This window comes from Acinonyx jubatus, chromosome A2 (genome assembly GCF_027475565.1).
Source record: "Acinonyx jubatus isolate Ajub_Pintada_27869175 chromosome A2, VMU_Ajub_asm_v1.0, whole genome shotgun sequence".
In the NCBI taxonomy this organism is placed as follows: Eukaryota; Metazoa; Chordata; class Mammalia; order Carnivora; family Felidae; genus Acinonyx; species Acinonyx jubatus.
Window position 1 is genome coordinate 91,113,313 of NC_069383.1, and position 12,803 is coordinate 91,126,115.

Here is a 12,803-nt window from a genome sequence, read left to right on the forward strand (position 1 = left end):
CCTCTCCTCCAGCACTGGAAGGCTGAGCCTCGAACCCCAGTTCTTTCACATCCCAGCCGGGTGACACTCCAGTGACCTGACGTGTAAGTGGGTACTCACCCAGCCCACCTCACAGGACTGTGGTGAAGAAGTGAATGAGAAAAGCCATGAGAACCAGTCGCCCGGTGTAGATCCGAGGTGACTAAACGCTAGGCTGTTACTATTATTATGTATTGTGTATTATGTATTATGTATTATGTATTATGTATTATGTATTCTAGCCATAAACGAACAAAATGTCTCCTTGAGCTTTCGGTATTTTGAAGTTAAAAGCCATCGATAACAAAAAGCACCCATAATAATAACTGTGAATGGATAGTCCTCTTTTCAGTTTCATGCACCACTTTCCCAGAGCTCTTTACACAAGGTCTTTACAAAAACACAAGGAACAGAATAGCAGAAGCATGGCTTTCTCTTTCTTTAAACGTTATGATTTTTGCTCATAAATAATTTAAAGTGTAGTTTAATAAGCTGCCGAATATTACCTTTGATTTCTTTTTTTAAAGCCACTCGTGATTATAGATCTTATAAATGATACATGACTTAAAAAAACCTTTTTTAATGTTCATTCATTTTTGAGAAAGAGAGAGAGAGAGAGAGACACAGAGTGTGAGTGGGGGAGGGGCAGAGAGAGGCGGAGACACAGGATCCCAAGCAGGCTCCAGGCTCTGAGCTGTCAGCACAAAGCCCGACGCGGGGCTCAAACTCAGGAACGGTGAGATCACGACCTGAGTCCAAGTCAGAAGCTTAACTGACTGAGCCACCCAGGCGCCCCATGACTTTAAAAATCATAATGCTCGTGTAATGAAAGACATGCACAAAATGCATTTTGCCTATGGGTTCTGCAGCAAAGGCAGCATTTCGTCAAGAACGCACCAAGCGACTGAGCGTAAATACTACGGATGATAAATCACAAAGCGAGCGTGTGCCACACAGCCCTTCTTTAAGCAAGCAGGGATTGTTTTTCATCTTATGCATTAATATGAACATTCTTGCATCGCCCATGAACATTTTCTTTATTTTAGAAACTTCAATCATTTCTGGTGTATCAGGATACCGTTCCAATAACGAAAATTACGCATTCAAATTTGGTGTGGTAACAATGAAACGCACGATTTGAACAATTTATTCTATTCAAGTGCGATCATCTTCACATCAGTTGCCTAGTCAGACTGCAGGATCCTGCTGGATTCCAGTCCCCCTTGACATAAAAAATTGTGACTCTATCAGCGAGTTATTTTAGCTTGAAAAGCATTTCAAAAATTCTGTCCTAATTCCAAGGGAAAATTTACATGTGTAAATGATGTCAAAAATTGAATTACCTGAATAAAGTAGGTGAAGAGTCATTTTTCCCTCTGTTTTTGTAAGGGTTTTTGTCTATACTGTGACTAGAAGGTGATCTGCTCAATTCTGTCATTCATTTGATATAAAGAGCCAAAGATGATTAAAAACCCAAACTCCCAACCCAACTGCGCCCCACACAAAGACATTCATGGTCCTACGCAGAACACAACCCCACTGGCCCCCTGTTTCCAAGTGGAACGCCCCGTAGCATCACACCTGAGTATGAGCCACAGTGAGCATGGCACACACCTCACCCGGGCTGGTCTCAAACACATCCTCTCGACTCACAAAACCAGAGACCCCTCAGTACCAACTCAAACTGGATATGTTCCTGGCATTAGACCCTTTACCCCAAAGAAGCTCTGAGAACCATTTACAATTTCTTCCTTCCTTCCTTCCTTCCTCTTTGCCTGTGGGACGTTTGCAAAAACAACTAATTTAAATATCTTAAAGAACTGGAAATCACTCAATGCTTCAAGAAAGGAAAATTCTTTATATGCTAACACCAAAAACCGAGGATGCTTAGGTTTATCATTTTAGGGTATTATAAATCTAGTCATGTCAAATAAATCAATTAAAATGAAAGACCACATGAAAATATCCTCAAAGAAAACTTGAGCAGATATCCAGACTGCATAATTGTATATATTTCCACTGTAAGTTTTATTTTTTAATGTTTATTTATTCTTTGAGAGGGAGAGAGAGAGAGAGAGAGAGAGAGCGAGCCCAAGCAGGGGAGAGGCAGAGAGAGAGAGGGAGACACAGAATCCGAAGCAGGCTCCAGGCTCTGAGCTGTGAGCACTGAGCCCGACGGGGGCTCGAACTCACAGATTGCAAGATCATGACCTGAGCTGAAGCCAGACGCTCAACCGACTGAGCCAGCCAGGTGCCCCCATCCCACTACAATTAAATCTTTTTCTTTATCTGCACTTTGCCTTATGAAACTACTGGGTTTCTCTAACGATGTTTATAAAAAGAATTGTTATACCTTAACAAGTTTAAGTGAACTATGGAAAGAATTGTGTTTTAAGGCTCACAAGATGAATCTCTTGGTGAACTTAAATGCCTTCAAATTTATCTAAGTTATCAATTCAAACCTCTCACTTTCAAAACCACTCCTAAAGAAATAGTTATTTCTAAACATATTTACTTGCATGATAAAGGCCTAAACAGAAAGCTGGACAACATTCCACTTGTTGTCACAAATGCTCACCGGCCACCCAATTTATCACATACACAGCACGATGCACTGGGGTGGGGGCAGGGGTTTTCATCATCTGTTAAAAATTAAAGTGGCCCCGTCTCCTGGTGGGCGTGACCAAGACGTAAGTAGAGCACCTGATTTGGGAATACATTAAATAGTGAAACATAATGGGTGCTCCCTCCAAATGTAAACGTTCTGCAATTTCTGATAAAATTCTGTCGCGCAGTAGGGCAAAATGACTACTTTTAAGTCAGTTTGACTTTTGCTTCGTCAAGGTCCAATTTGAAAAAACTTTTCTTCTTTTCTACTTGTACTTACAGGTATAACTTTCGCTATATTACTCTTGTTTACATGTTGTGGGTATAGAACAGTTTTAAGCGCCGTGGTATGAAAACAACATATGCAATGGAATGTATCATGTCCCTTGGTTTTTACCGACATGAACAAAAGCGACTCCTAGCTATGTATAAAATATGTAGTTTGGTGACTCAGTTCACTACAATTTTTTTAGATAATTATGATTTATTTAATTGGATCAAGTTATCTTTCAGAACGATCCACAGGAAATCCTTAAAATTTCCTTAATCTCTTAAAATAAGCTGCTCAAATTCACAACTGGGTAATGAAATTGTTTCTTACTGCCAGCTACATCATATTCAACATAAAAGTTTACACGCTTGGGGTGACTGGGTGGCTCAGTCGGTTAAGCGTCCGACTTTGGCTCAGGTCATGATCTCACGGTTCATGAGTTCAAGCCCTGCGTCAGGCTCTGTGCTGACAGCTCAGAGCCTGGAGCCTGCTTTGGATGCTGTGTCTCCCTCTGTCTCTGAGAGATTTTCCTCTTAAAGGAATATAGAATGATAGGAATATGATCCATCACCAGACACAGTAAATACGAACATGGATGTAAAACATCAGTGACAAAGATCCCAGGCAAAACATTAATTTCTTAAAAAAAATTTGGAATCACGGAACTGATGAATTTAGCCTTGGTGTATTTATTGAAGGTGTCAAGGCAGAACCACAGTGAGATACTTGCAACAGAAGAGCATTTAGCTTGTTCTTAAAAACATTTTTTTTAACGTTTATTTATTTTTGAGAGAGAGAGAGACAGACAGACAGAGTGTGAGCAGGGGGAGAGCAGAGAGAGAAGGAGACACAGAATCCAAAGCAGGCTCCAGGCTCTGAGCTGTCTGCACAGAGCCTGACGCAGGGCTTGAACTCATGAGCTGTGAGATCATGACCTGAGCCTAAGTTGGACGCTTAACCGTCTGAGCCACCCAGGCGCCCTCACTTAGCTGATCTTCAGAGAAGATATTGTACTTTTAGTGCAGAAATTCCAACGCTCCTTGCTTTTACTCTCCACTCATCAACTTCCTTGACATGCCAGCCAAAGGAGTAGGAGTGTCATATCTTTTTTTTAAATTGTTAGTCTCACCTGCCAGATTTTCAGCATATCAAAGGCAAGACCCATCTTACTAACCTACACAGTGCCTTCAAAAAGGCTGGTGCATTTTATGGGCCAGATAGACATCAGCTGTTGAACTGACTGAACCTTCTATATCATCCTTCTGTTGTTGTTGTTCAGGCCAAACGATAAACCTGATTTTTGTTTGTTCTTTAGCTTGTTGCTCGACTTCACTGGTTGTGGTGGGACCAACTCTGGTGTAATTATTCAGTGGGAGTCTGACCACAGAGAGGACTGGTCACCAGCTCCCTGGTGCCCAACGCTGTTCAGTCCTAACTGACTGACCACAGTCGGCTGCTAATTACATCAAGAATCACGTTCGGTTCCTGACCTGCCAGTTAGTCTCTCCCTATTCCCGTACCCCAACTAGTTCCCTCACAAAAGTGTTCTGATGACTGGTCCTGAAGGTGAGAAAGTAAAAGGCTATGGATAAAGCCGTGTCCATCCATCAGCAACACTGAGACCAGAACTCAAATCCATTATCTGTGTGTTTTGGGCTCATTTCTATAGATGCCTTCACAGATCTATTTCCTAGAATCCCAGGCCCCAGAACTACTTAAAAGGGACACAGAAGTTGTCCCTTTGAAAGGACACAGAAATTGAACAGACACAGCGAACCAATAATAACTCTTATACAGACGCTGAAGGCTTCACCCAGATAAGGACACAGAGCCACGTAAAGGACTCCTAAAGATCTCAAGAGTGTGTCCATGTTCAAATTAAGGGTTGTTGAGGGAAAGGGTCACTATGGCGTTAGCACAGCTAACTGCATTATCCCGGACTCTACTTCTCGGTTTAAGTAATCCTTTTGTAATTATATATTTGTAGGCTTGGGTTTCATTAACATCTCTTAAAATCTGTAAGGAAATTAAAAAAAAAAAAAAGTAAACCCAGAGGCATCTCTTTTCCCCTTTAATCAGAGGTGAACTAAAAGCAGTAGAGGCTGATGTGTCCAACTGTGGAGGACGTCATGCATGTTTTTTCTCAGCGGTTCCTCTCTTACTGTTTTTCATCTGTTTTTAAGGTAAAAACTAAAACACACATAAAAACATTAAAATTTAGAAGGATCATAGAGAACCTTCATTTCTCTCCTCGCAGGGACTATCTAACCTGCATGGAGAAGGAACAGAAAGAGAATAGAATTCATGCTTCCATTGAAAAAAAAATATTTTTAAGGAAGGGGAACCCAGGATAAAAATTATTCTTGAGCAGTTGAAAGTGTTATGGCAAATGCCATCCCTTTAGGCAAGCAATGTTTACTTACTAGCGCACTATTAAAAGAAACAAGGCAGAAAATCATGTTAGGTGCGGGTTTTAAAAAAAATATTTAAGCACTATTTCTCTTTTTATCTGAGATACATCAGATTTCAACATTAGGGGCGTCACGATCCTTCTGACACTCCATTTTTGCTCGACTCTATAATCCTCAGTAACTCGCAATTCGAGTTAGTAACACTAAATGGTAGAGCCTAAATGATTAAAAAAAAATTTTTTTTAATGTTTATTCATTTTTGAGAGACAGAGCAGAGACAGAGCATGAGCGGGGGAGGGGCAGAGAGAGAGGGAGACACAGAATCGGAAGCAGGCTCCAGGCTCCGAGCTGTCAGCACAGAGCCCCACGTTGGGCTCGAACTCACGGACCGCGAGATCAGGACCTGAGCCGAAGTCGGACGCTTAACCGACTGAGCCACCCAGGAGCCCCAAGCCTAAATGATTTTAATAAAAATTTCTTTTAATTGGTTTTAATTCATTAACATCAGTGAGTAATCCCTTCCCCCCACCCCCCGCCGGCCACCTCCCGGGAACTCATCCCCTCTTCTAACATGGCAAGTCAGTGGAAAACTAAGCCTCCCAGACAGCCCTGTTATAGCACAATTACTCAGCTACTGGCTCCAGGCAGAACCCCAGGGGCACGTCCCCTGCCTGGGGAAAGAGGCCAGGCTTTCTCTGGAATGCTTCAATGGAAGGTTACCGGGGGAACACAGCAGAGAATTATTGTAACACAACCAAGGATTTTAATTGATATGTAACGATCCCAGGCAAGGCGCCCCTACGTGTAAAAGAGAGAGCTCCATCTTTCTACGGTGTTGTGGACATTTGAATTTTTACGACCTTGTTCTTCCAAGTCTAAAATCACACGTACGACATTATTAAGATTACTGAAAATGGCTACAGTTCTTATTCAGTCACTTCAACCTCTATCTGATCTACATTTTACAATTTACCAAGGCTACGAATATAAGCAGATTTCTGCCAACACGGGAGATCTGTAGCAGGCCTACGCTTACAAGACCTGAGTATTTTCAGGCAAAGCACTTATTTCTCTTGGTCTCCTTCTTCCCTATTTGCACTCAAGTGTATCAAAGTCCAAGGCAAGCCCTGGCCAGGGGATGCCACGTGATTACCGTGCCCTGTGGCAGGGACTCCGGGCTCATGAAAAACCTAACAGACCGAGGTGCCTGGGTGGCTCTGTTGGTGAAGCATCTGACTCTTGATTTCGGCTCACATCATGATCTCACGGTCACGAGATCAAGTCCCACGATGGGCTCTGCACGACAGCACAGAGTCTGCTTGGGATTCTCTCTCTCCCGCTCTCTCAGCCCCTCCCCCACGTGCATGCACACGCATTCTCTCTCAAAATAAATACAAAAAACTTAAAAAAAAAAAAAAGAAAGAAAAGCTAACAGATCAACCAATAACCAAGGGCCAAAGACTGAGGCCCTTGTGGGCCTCATGTGGAAGACCTATTACAGGGCATTTGAGTCCCGCTTTCCCAACAAACCTTCCTCACCCAGACAGCCGAGAGAAACGGAGAAGAACAAAAGTACAGGTTGGCTATCCCCCAGGGGGAAGAGACTCGTGCAGTTTGGTGAAGACAAGATGGAATGGAGCATGCGGGCTTGACCGGAGGACTTGCTCGGAGCGAGCCCTGGTGGTCGGAGACTGTGGTTCCTGGGCCAGTTAGAAGGTGTCCAAATGGACGGTGTAGTGTAAGGTCAGCCACGTGTACGTGGTGTCTATAAGGAGCAGAGCTAAATCAGGTGAGAATGGGCAGCTCGGTCGATCTGAGTTCTTACAGGCTGTTTCCACTGCAGGACTAATATTTCTGAACCCTGAACCTGTGGTGTGGCCACACGGAGGATTTGCAACAATGCCCAGTTTGGGTCCCGTCCGACCCAGCCACGGTCACATTGCTAGAAGCTAAGATCAGGGTTTGGACCAGGGATAGGTCTTGAGAAACAGTGTAAGTAGAATTCAGTGTGTGGCTTTCTACTTGTAAACAAAGCTAGATGCTAATTTTAAAGCCAAGATCTTCTAAGACCTTCTCTTCCGTTTGGTGTTTCAAAGCTCATTTTATATCATTTTTTTTTAACCCATGCTGCACTTCGCCATGTTTAACATTGCAAATTTCACACATGTATAAAGTCATGCAGATGAATTATTTTACCTTTGCCTGCACCTACATCAGGCGGAAGAATACCGGCTTTAATGAAGGGAAACAGAAAAAAACAGGACACTATATAGTTAGAGGTAACACACCCATGAGCATGTAAAGCGATATAAAAACACTCATTAAAATGCCAAAGCATGCAAGGAGAATGAAGTGTACCATGTCAGGTACACGGGACAGAGATACGTTGGTGTCCCCGAGCTTACCCAGTAATCAAATCCATACACAACTTAAGGCGCATTATTCATATCTGTCTATTATGTAACAAGTCTTAACGGGGACTTCAAGCCAATGTTTGGGTAGAAACATCATTTCCTCATGCTATGGAAGATCATCCAATACATCACCCTTAAGGAATTCTATAATTTAGAGACGTGCAAAAATCAGAAAATCTTTTATAATGTTTTAGGTAATTTTCACTGAATCTCATCTTTGTTTTGTTGTTTTTTTCAAAATAATGTCTTAAAATATGAAAGGAAGCATTAATTCCTTTTCTAGAGACTCTAATGGGACCATTTTGCTTTCTCTGGACCAGATGGCACACCGGAATACAAAGTCCCACGCTCAAACACAAAATAAACGCGCTATTTAATAACTGTTTCATATTCCTTGCTAGACAATCTAAATTGTTATGTGGCCTAGAAGATTATTTTCTGGCAAATCAAGACCAGAACTAGAATTACATTTATTTATTTGTATACAGATGTGTATGTCAGTGGGTGCACATATCTGTATGTCACATGTATGTGTATGTGCATGCGCGTGTATGTATATATGCAAAGTTGTAGACAGGAAAGAACATGGCCTTGCACTTTGAATTCATGTGTGGCAAAATGCTGTAATGACATTTTAACCTAAGTTTAAAAATTTCACACAGACGTGGGAAACAAATATCAAATAGTTATCCTCATAGGAATTAAATAACTGATTATATAGACGTCAGGGTGAGAAATCACAAACAGGTGTCTGCATTAGTTGGGAAAGATAGATACTCCGTGGGAAGAAGGAAGAAGGTGTCCACTTAGGTCACAGATTTTTATCTCGTGACACTCATAGTGACATGAACGTTATACATACCCAGCTTACCTTCATCCACAGTTGTCACTGCTTCCTCTGTGATTTGACTCCCCGATCCTGCTGCTGTTTGCGCATAGAAATAAAACTTATACCGAGTGCTGAAGTTTAAATTTTTTAAAGTCCAGCGTGTCTTGTTGGCAGGAATTTTCAGATCCACCAGTGGGCCTAACTCGTGCGTGCTGTTGACTGGCAAGAAGAAATAAGAAAAAGTGCATTCCCCGTGAAGTTCTGTAGGAACAGTATTGTCAATAAGTGTGCCAACCAAAAATGTCAGACTTGGATTACACTGACTTTTGTGATCCTATTTATTCTTTGCCTGACATAACTCAGCCACTTACAGCTCCTCTAATATGGCAGAACAGGGGGAAATATATCCCCCATAGAAGCTAGGGGAATTTGACAGCTAAGTTGCAATAGCGTTTCTTTATTTTGTAAGTTGGCAGGTGGAATCATGTATTGATAAGCCCAAACCTCGTCTGCAGAGGCCTTGTACCAAAGGAACCCCTTTTTTTCCTTTCTACCCTTTTCTTTTTACTGTTTTCTAATTATAGACAATACCTACCTAATCTAACAATAGCATCCACCCCACCCTCAAAGGTCTGTATCATTCTGCAGGTTGCTTGATTTTCAATAGCGTATGTGTCTTTAAAAAGTATGATGTGGGGGTGCCTGGGTGGCTCAGTCGGTTAAGCATCCGACTTCAGCTCAGGTCACGATCTCGCGGTCCGTGAGTTCGAGCCCCGCGTCGGGCTCTGGGCTGATGACTCAGAGCCTGGAGCCTGCTTCCGGTTCTGTGTCTCCCTCTCACTCTGCCCCTCCCCTGTTCACGCTCTGTCTCTCTCTGTCTCAAAATAAATAAACGTTAAAAAAAAAAATTAAAAAAAAAAGTATGATGTGAATGAAGTTCCTTCTGGAATACCAGTGGAAGGTGTATGTACGTATATATTGTGCAGCATTAAAGAAATAACCAGTTTGTATTTTAAGGAAACAGTTACTTTTCTGTTTTCCTTTTTTAAGCCATATTCCCCTCTTTCCCTTCTCCCAATAACTTACTTGGCTGATACTTTAAGGTGTACTCAGTCAAAATGCCATTGGGGCGGCTCGGTGGGTCCCATTCCAAAGTGAGGGAGTCTAGCGTCGGGTTAATAATCTTCAAAGAGGACGGAGCACTGGGGACTTACAGTGAGAACACGGAATCAACGAGAAGGTTTGTGAAGGTGTCAAAATGTGTTAAAATGACATAGTGTACCACATTCACACCATTCCCCAAGGTTTTCTGTAACTCACTCTTGTTCCCAATCCTGCCGAAAACACACTCACACAAACCTGTGACGAGAACCCGTTCAGCTATTCTCTTCCTCTTTTTTCTCGTCATTTCCACTGAGGCTCATTAAAACCATCCTCCGCAATACATACAGGCTTTGCCTCTCGATGGATCCAAACTAGTATTTTTAAAGGGGACAGAAATTGTCTCATGAATGGTGTCTTAATAAAAGCAAAACGGGTGACTGAGTCAAACTACTCTGACCAGACCTTTGAGTAGATGCAGCTGCGTTCTGGGCTATTAAGGGCTGTTTTTCTCCAACAAACCAGGTGTCTCCAAGCAGCCAGGACACCCTGCCTGCTGGGCTCTGGGCATGAGCCAGCCTGCCCAGGTGCAGAGTGGTTCTCACCCGGAGAGCTGACAGACGCCCAGAATCTCATGGCGATGGGCAGAAGCCACACAGCTGGCAGACCCTTAGCTCTGGGAAGGCCCCCAGGTTCCCTGTGGCAGAGGCTGGCAAATTACCAGAGGAAACACGCCTGGTCCTCTCTCTCACTTCCTCCTGAGGATGACAAACGGAGGCAGCTCTCCCTCACGGTCGCTACCTCCTCTACATGCCCACCCTCTTCCCTACGTCCGGTAATGGCACCACTGTCTCTCCCCGACTTGGAACCAAGTCTCTCCCTTGAAACCAAGGAGTCACCCTGAATCTCTCCCTCTGCCTCATTTCTTCCATGTCCTGGGATACCACATCCTGTCAGTTCCACCTCGTACAGGTCGACCACATCCATTCCCTGCTCTCCTCTCTGCCACTGCCCCATTTGGGGCCTTCAGTGGCCTTTGCCTGGGCCTAGAAGGTTCCTGGCACACAGTTCTAAGCTTCCCCAAGGCACCCCTTTCAGAATCTGATGACAGCCAAAAACTCCCCCCAGAAAAATAAACACATATTGTATATAAAACGAGGGGGTTCTTGGAGCTCCTTAAACCCATTCGTTGACCCCCAAGAGACTGTAGTCTTCAGGTTAAGAGCCTCTGGCTTACAGGTTAATATGGTACGGGTCCTCCTTGGCTGACCTTCCTCTCTTTTCTCACCATTACCGGATACACAACTTGCAGTTCCTTAAGGAGACACGCTGTTTCACACCATTGTGTCTATGGACACAAGACCTCCTCTCTTCCTTAGCCTTTAATTCGGCGGTCATCGCTACTATGACACCTTCCCTGAACCATCTCAAACAGCCGTGTGAGGTCTCACTAGTAAAAGCCTAGAGAGGAAGGAGTCTTCAACCTCTAGGGAGCAATGAGTCCAACCAAGGACAGGCAATTGTAACAAGATGGGAGCTGGGACACAGGATGGCCCTCAGAGAATGCTGGGAAGGTGCCAACATCATGAGCCTTTCAACCAGGAGCCAGGATGGGTTTGCCTGTAAACTGCTTTTATCTAAAAGACCTAAGGAATCCATTTTTAATATGGGCTTGAAGCAAAATTCAAATGCATGAATCCCTATCTTTCTTACTCTCCTGTCCCCCTCTCCCTCATTCACCAGGCTCCCATGTCCTTGTATCCAAACTCCTCATGTCCCACCCCTGAATCAATGCATATTTGATCCTCCCTCCTCCTCCCTTTGCCCCTTCTTGCCATGCTTTTCCTTGTCTTCCCAACCCATTTTGTCAAGGCTTCTAACTCGGCTCAACTTCAAGTTTTTTCTCTTTTAATGTTTATTTTCGAAAGACTGAGAAACAGAGCACGAGTGGGGGAGAGGCAGAGAGAGAGGGAGACACAGAATCCGAAGCAGGCTCCAGGCTCTGGGCTGTCCATACAGAGCCCGATGCGGGGCTCGAACTCACCGGCTGTGAGATCCTGACCTGAGCCAAAGTCAGACGCTTAACCGACTGAGCCACCCAGGCGCCCCATAACTCAGCTCAAAGTTGGCATAAACTATGAAGGCGCCCTGGGGAAGGAAGTAAACCACGACTTACAGAATTATTTTTCTTGCCAGGTGTTTTAGGTTCTTACATGAGTTCTCATACTTTTCAGATGAAGTAACAGAGGCTTACAGAAGTTACATAACTCACTTCAGGTCAGAAAGTTAATGACCCCAACCAACATCAAATTAGCAAGGTTTCTGACAGTGGGGCTAAGGGTGGAGAAAACTTTAAGGCAGGAGAGGGGATTTGGAGGAACACTTTGTACTGGGAAGCCTTCCAAGGACCCTCAGGCCACCTAGGAGTGGACACTATGCCAGCTTTGTGGGGCCTCTTCTGTCATGCAGAGGCTCTCAGGATGCACCACATGTTCTAGAAGCTCAGAGACGCAACCACTCCCTACCTCCTTCTGGAGTATTAAAGACTCTGTCGGGGCTGGCCGGGCCCTCCCCTTTCCCATTGACCACTCGCACGTTCAGTGCATAGTGGCTGAAAGGCTCCAGCCCGGGCAACATGCCGTGAGTCTTGCTGCCCTGGAAAGTGAGGATCTTTTTCTCGATGTGGCGTCTGTTTCTCTTAAGTGAACCCTCCTGTGCCTTCCAGTAGTAAATCTGAAAGAGTAAGAACAGAAGTCAGGGACGCAGAACAGGGCAAACGAGATTCCTCCTGCTCATGAAACTCAAGTCTGATGGTTGTGCCCTAGAGGATTTCCCTGGTGCATTTTAGAACTCGATTCCTGGCAAAACCGATAGACATTGATTATGAAACAAGACAGTGGAAGCCCAGAGATAACGCGGGAAACTGCATCAAGAATGTGTGATGCAGCCTGGGCTATATACTGCTTGGTGGGAGGTGTCTAAGGGAAATAAATGGAACAGCACGATACCCGCCCAGTTCTTTCTAGAATATAAGGTAAAGGAAGATGATGGAAGGACTGAAGCGGCTTACTTGTATAAAATATGCTGAAAGTAAAAATGACTGCCCAATGTTTACATACTTGCCCAGAATACAATTTCATGTGCAATATATC

At 43.9% G+C, this 12,803-nt stretch overlaps 1 protein-coding gene across 19 annotated transcripts in view; it reads right to left on the reverse strand.

The window, feature by feature from the left end:
* NRCAM (neuronal cell adhesion molecule) overlaps window positions 1–12,803 on the reverse strand; it is a 283,687-nt gene that overhangs the window by 17,765 nt on the left and 253,119 nt on the right. For 11 of the 19 annotated variants that reach the window (XM_053218642.1, XM_053218638.1, XM_053218635.1 and 8 more), the window contains 4 exons: window positions 12,177–12,384; window positions 9,637–9,759; window positions 8,584–8,769; window positions 7,504–7,539 (listed from right to left, as the gene is read on the reverse strand). In XM_053218642.1, coding sequence (XP_053074617.1) covers window positions 7,504–7,539; window positions 8,584–8,769; window positions 9,637–9,759; window positions 12,177–12,384 — 553 coding nt within the window. The remainder of the gene's footprint in view (window positions 1–7,503; window positions 7,540–8,583; window positions 8,770–9,636; window positions 9,760–12,176; window positions 12,385–12,803) is intronic. The other 8 variants (XM_027071661.2, XM_053218640.1, XM_027071662.2 and 5 more) reach the window with 2 other exon arrangements.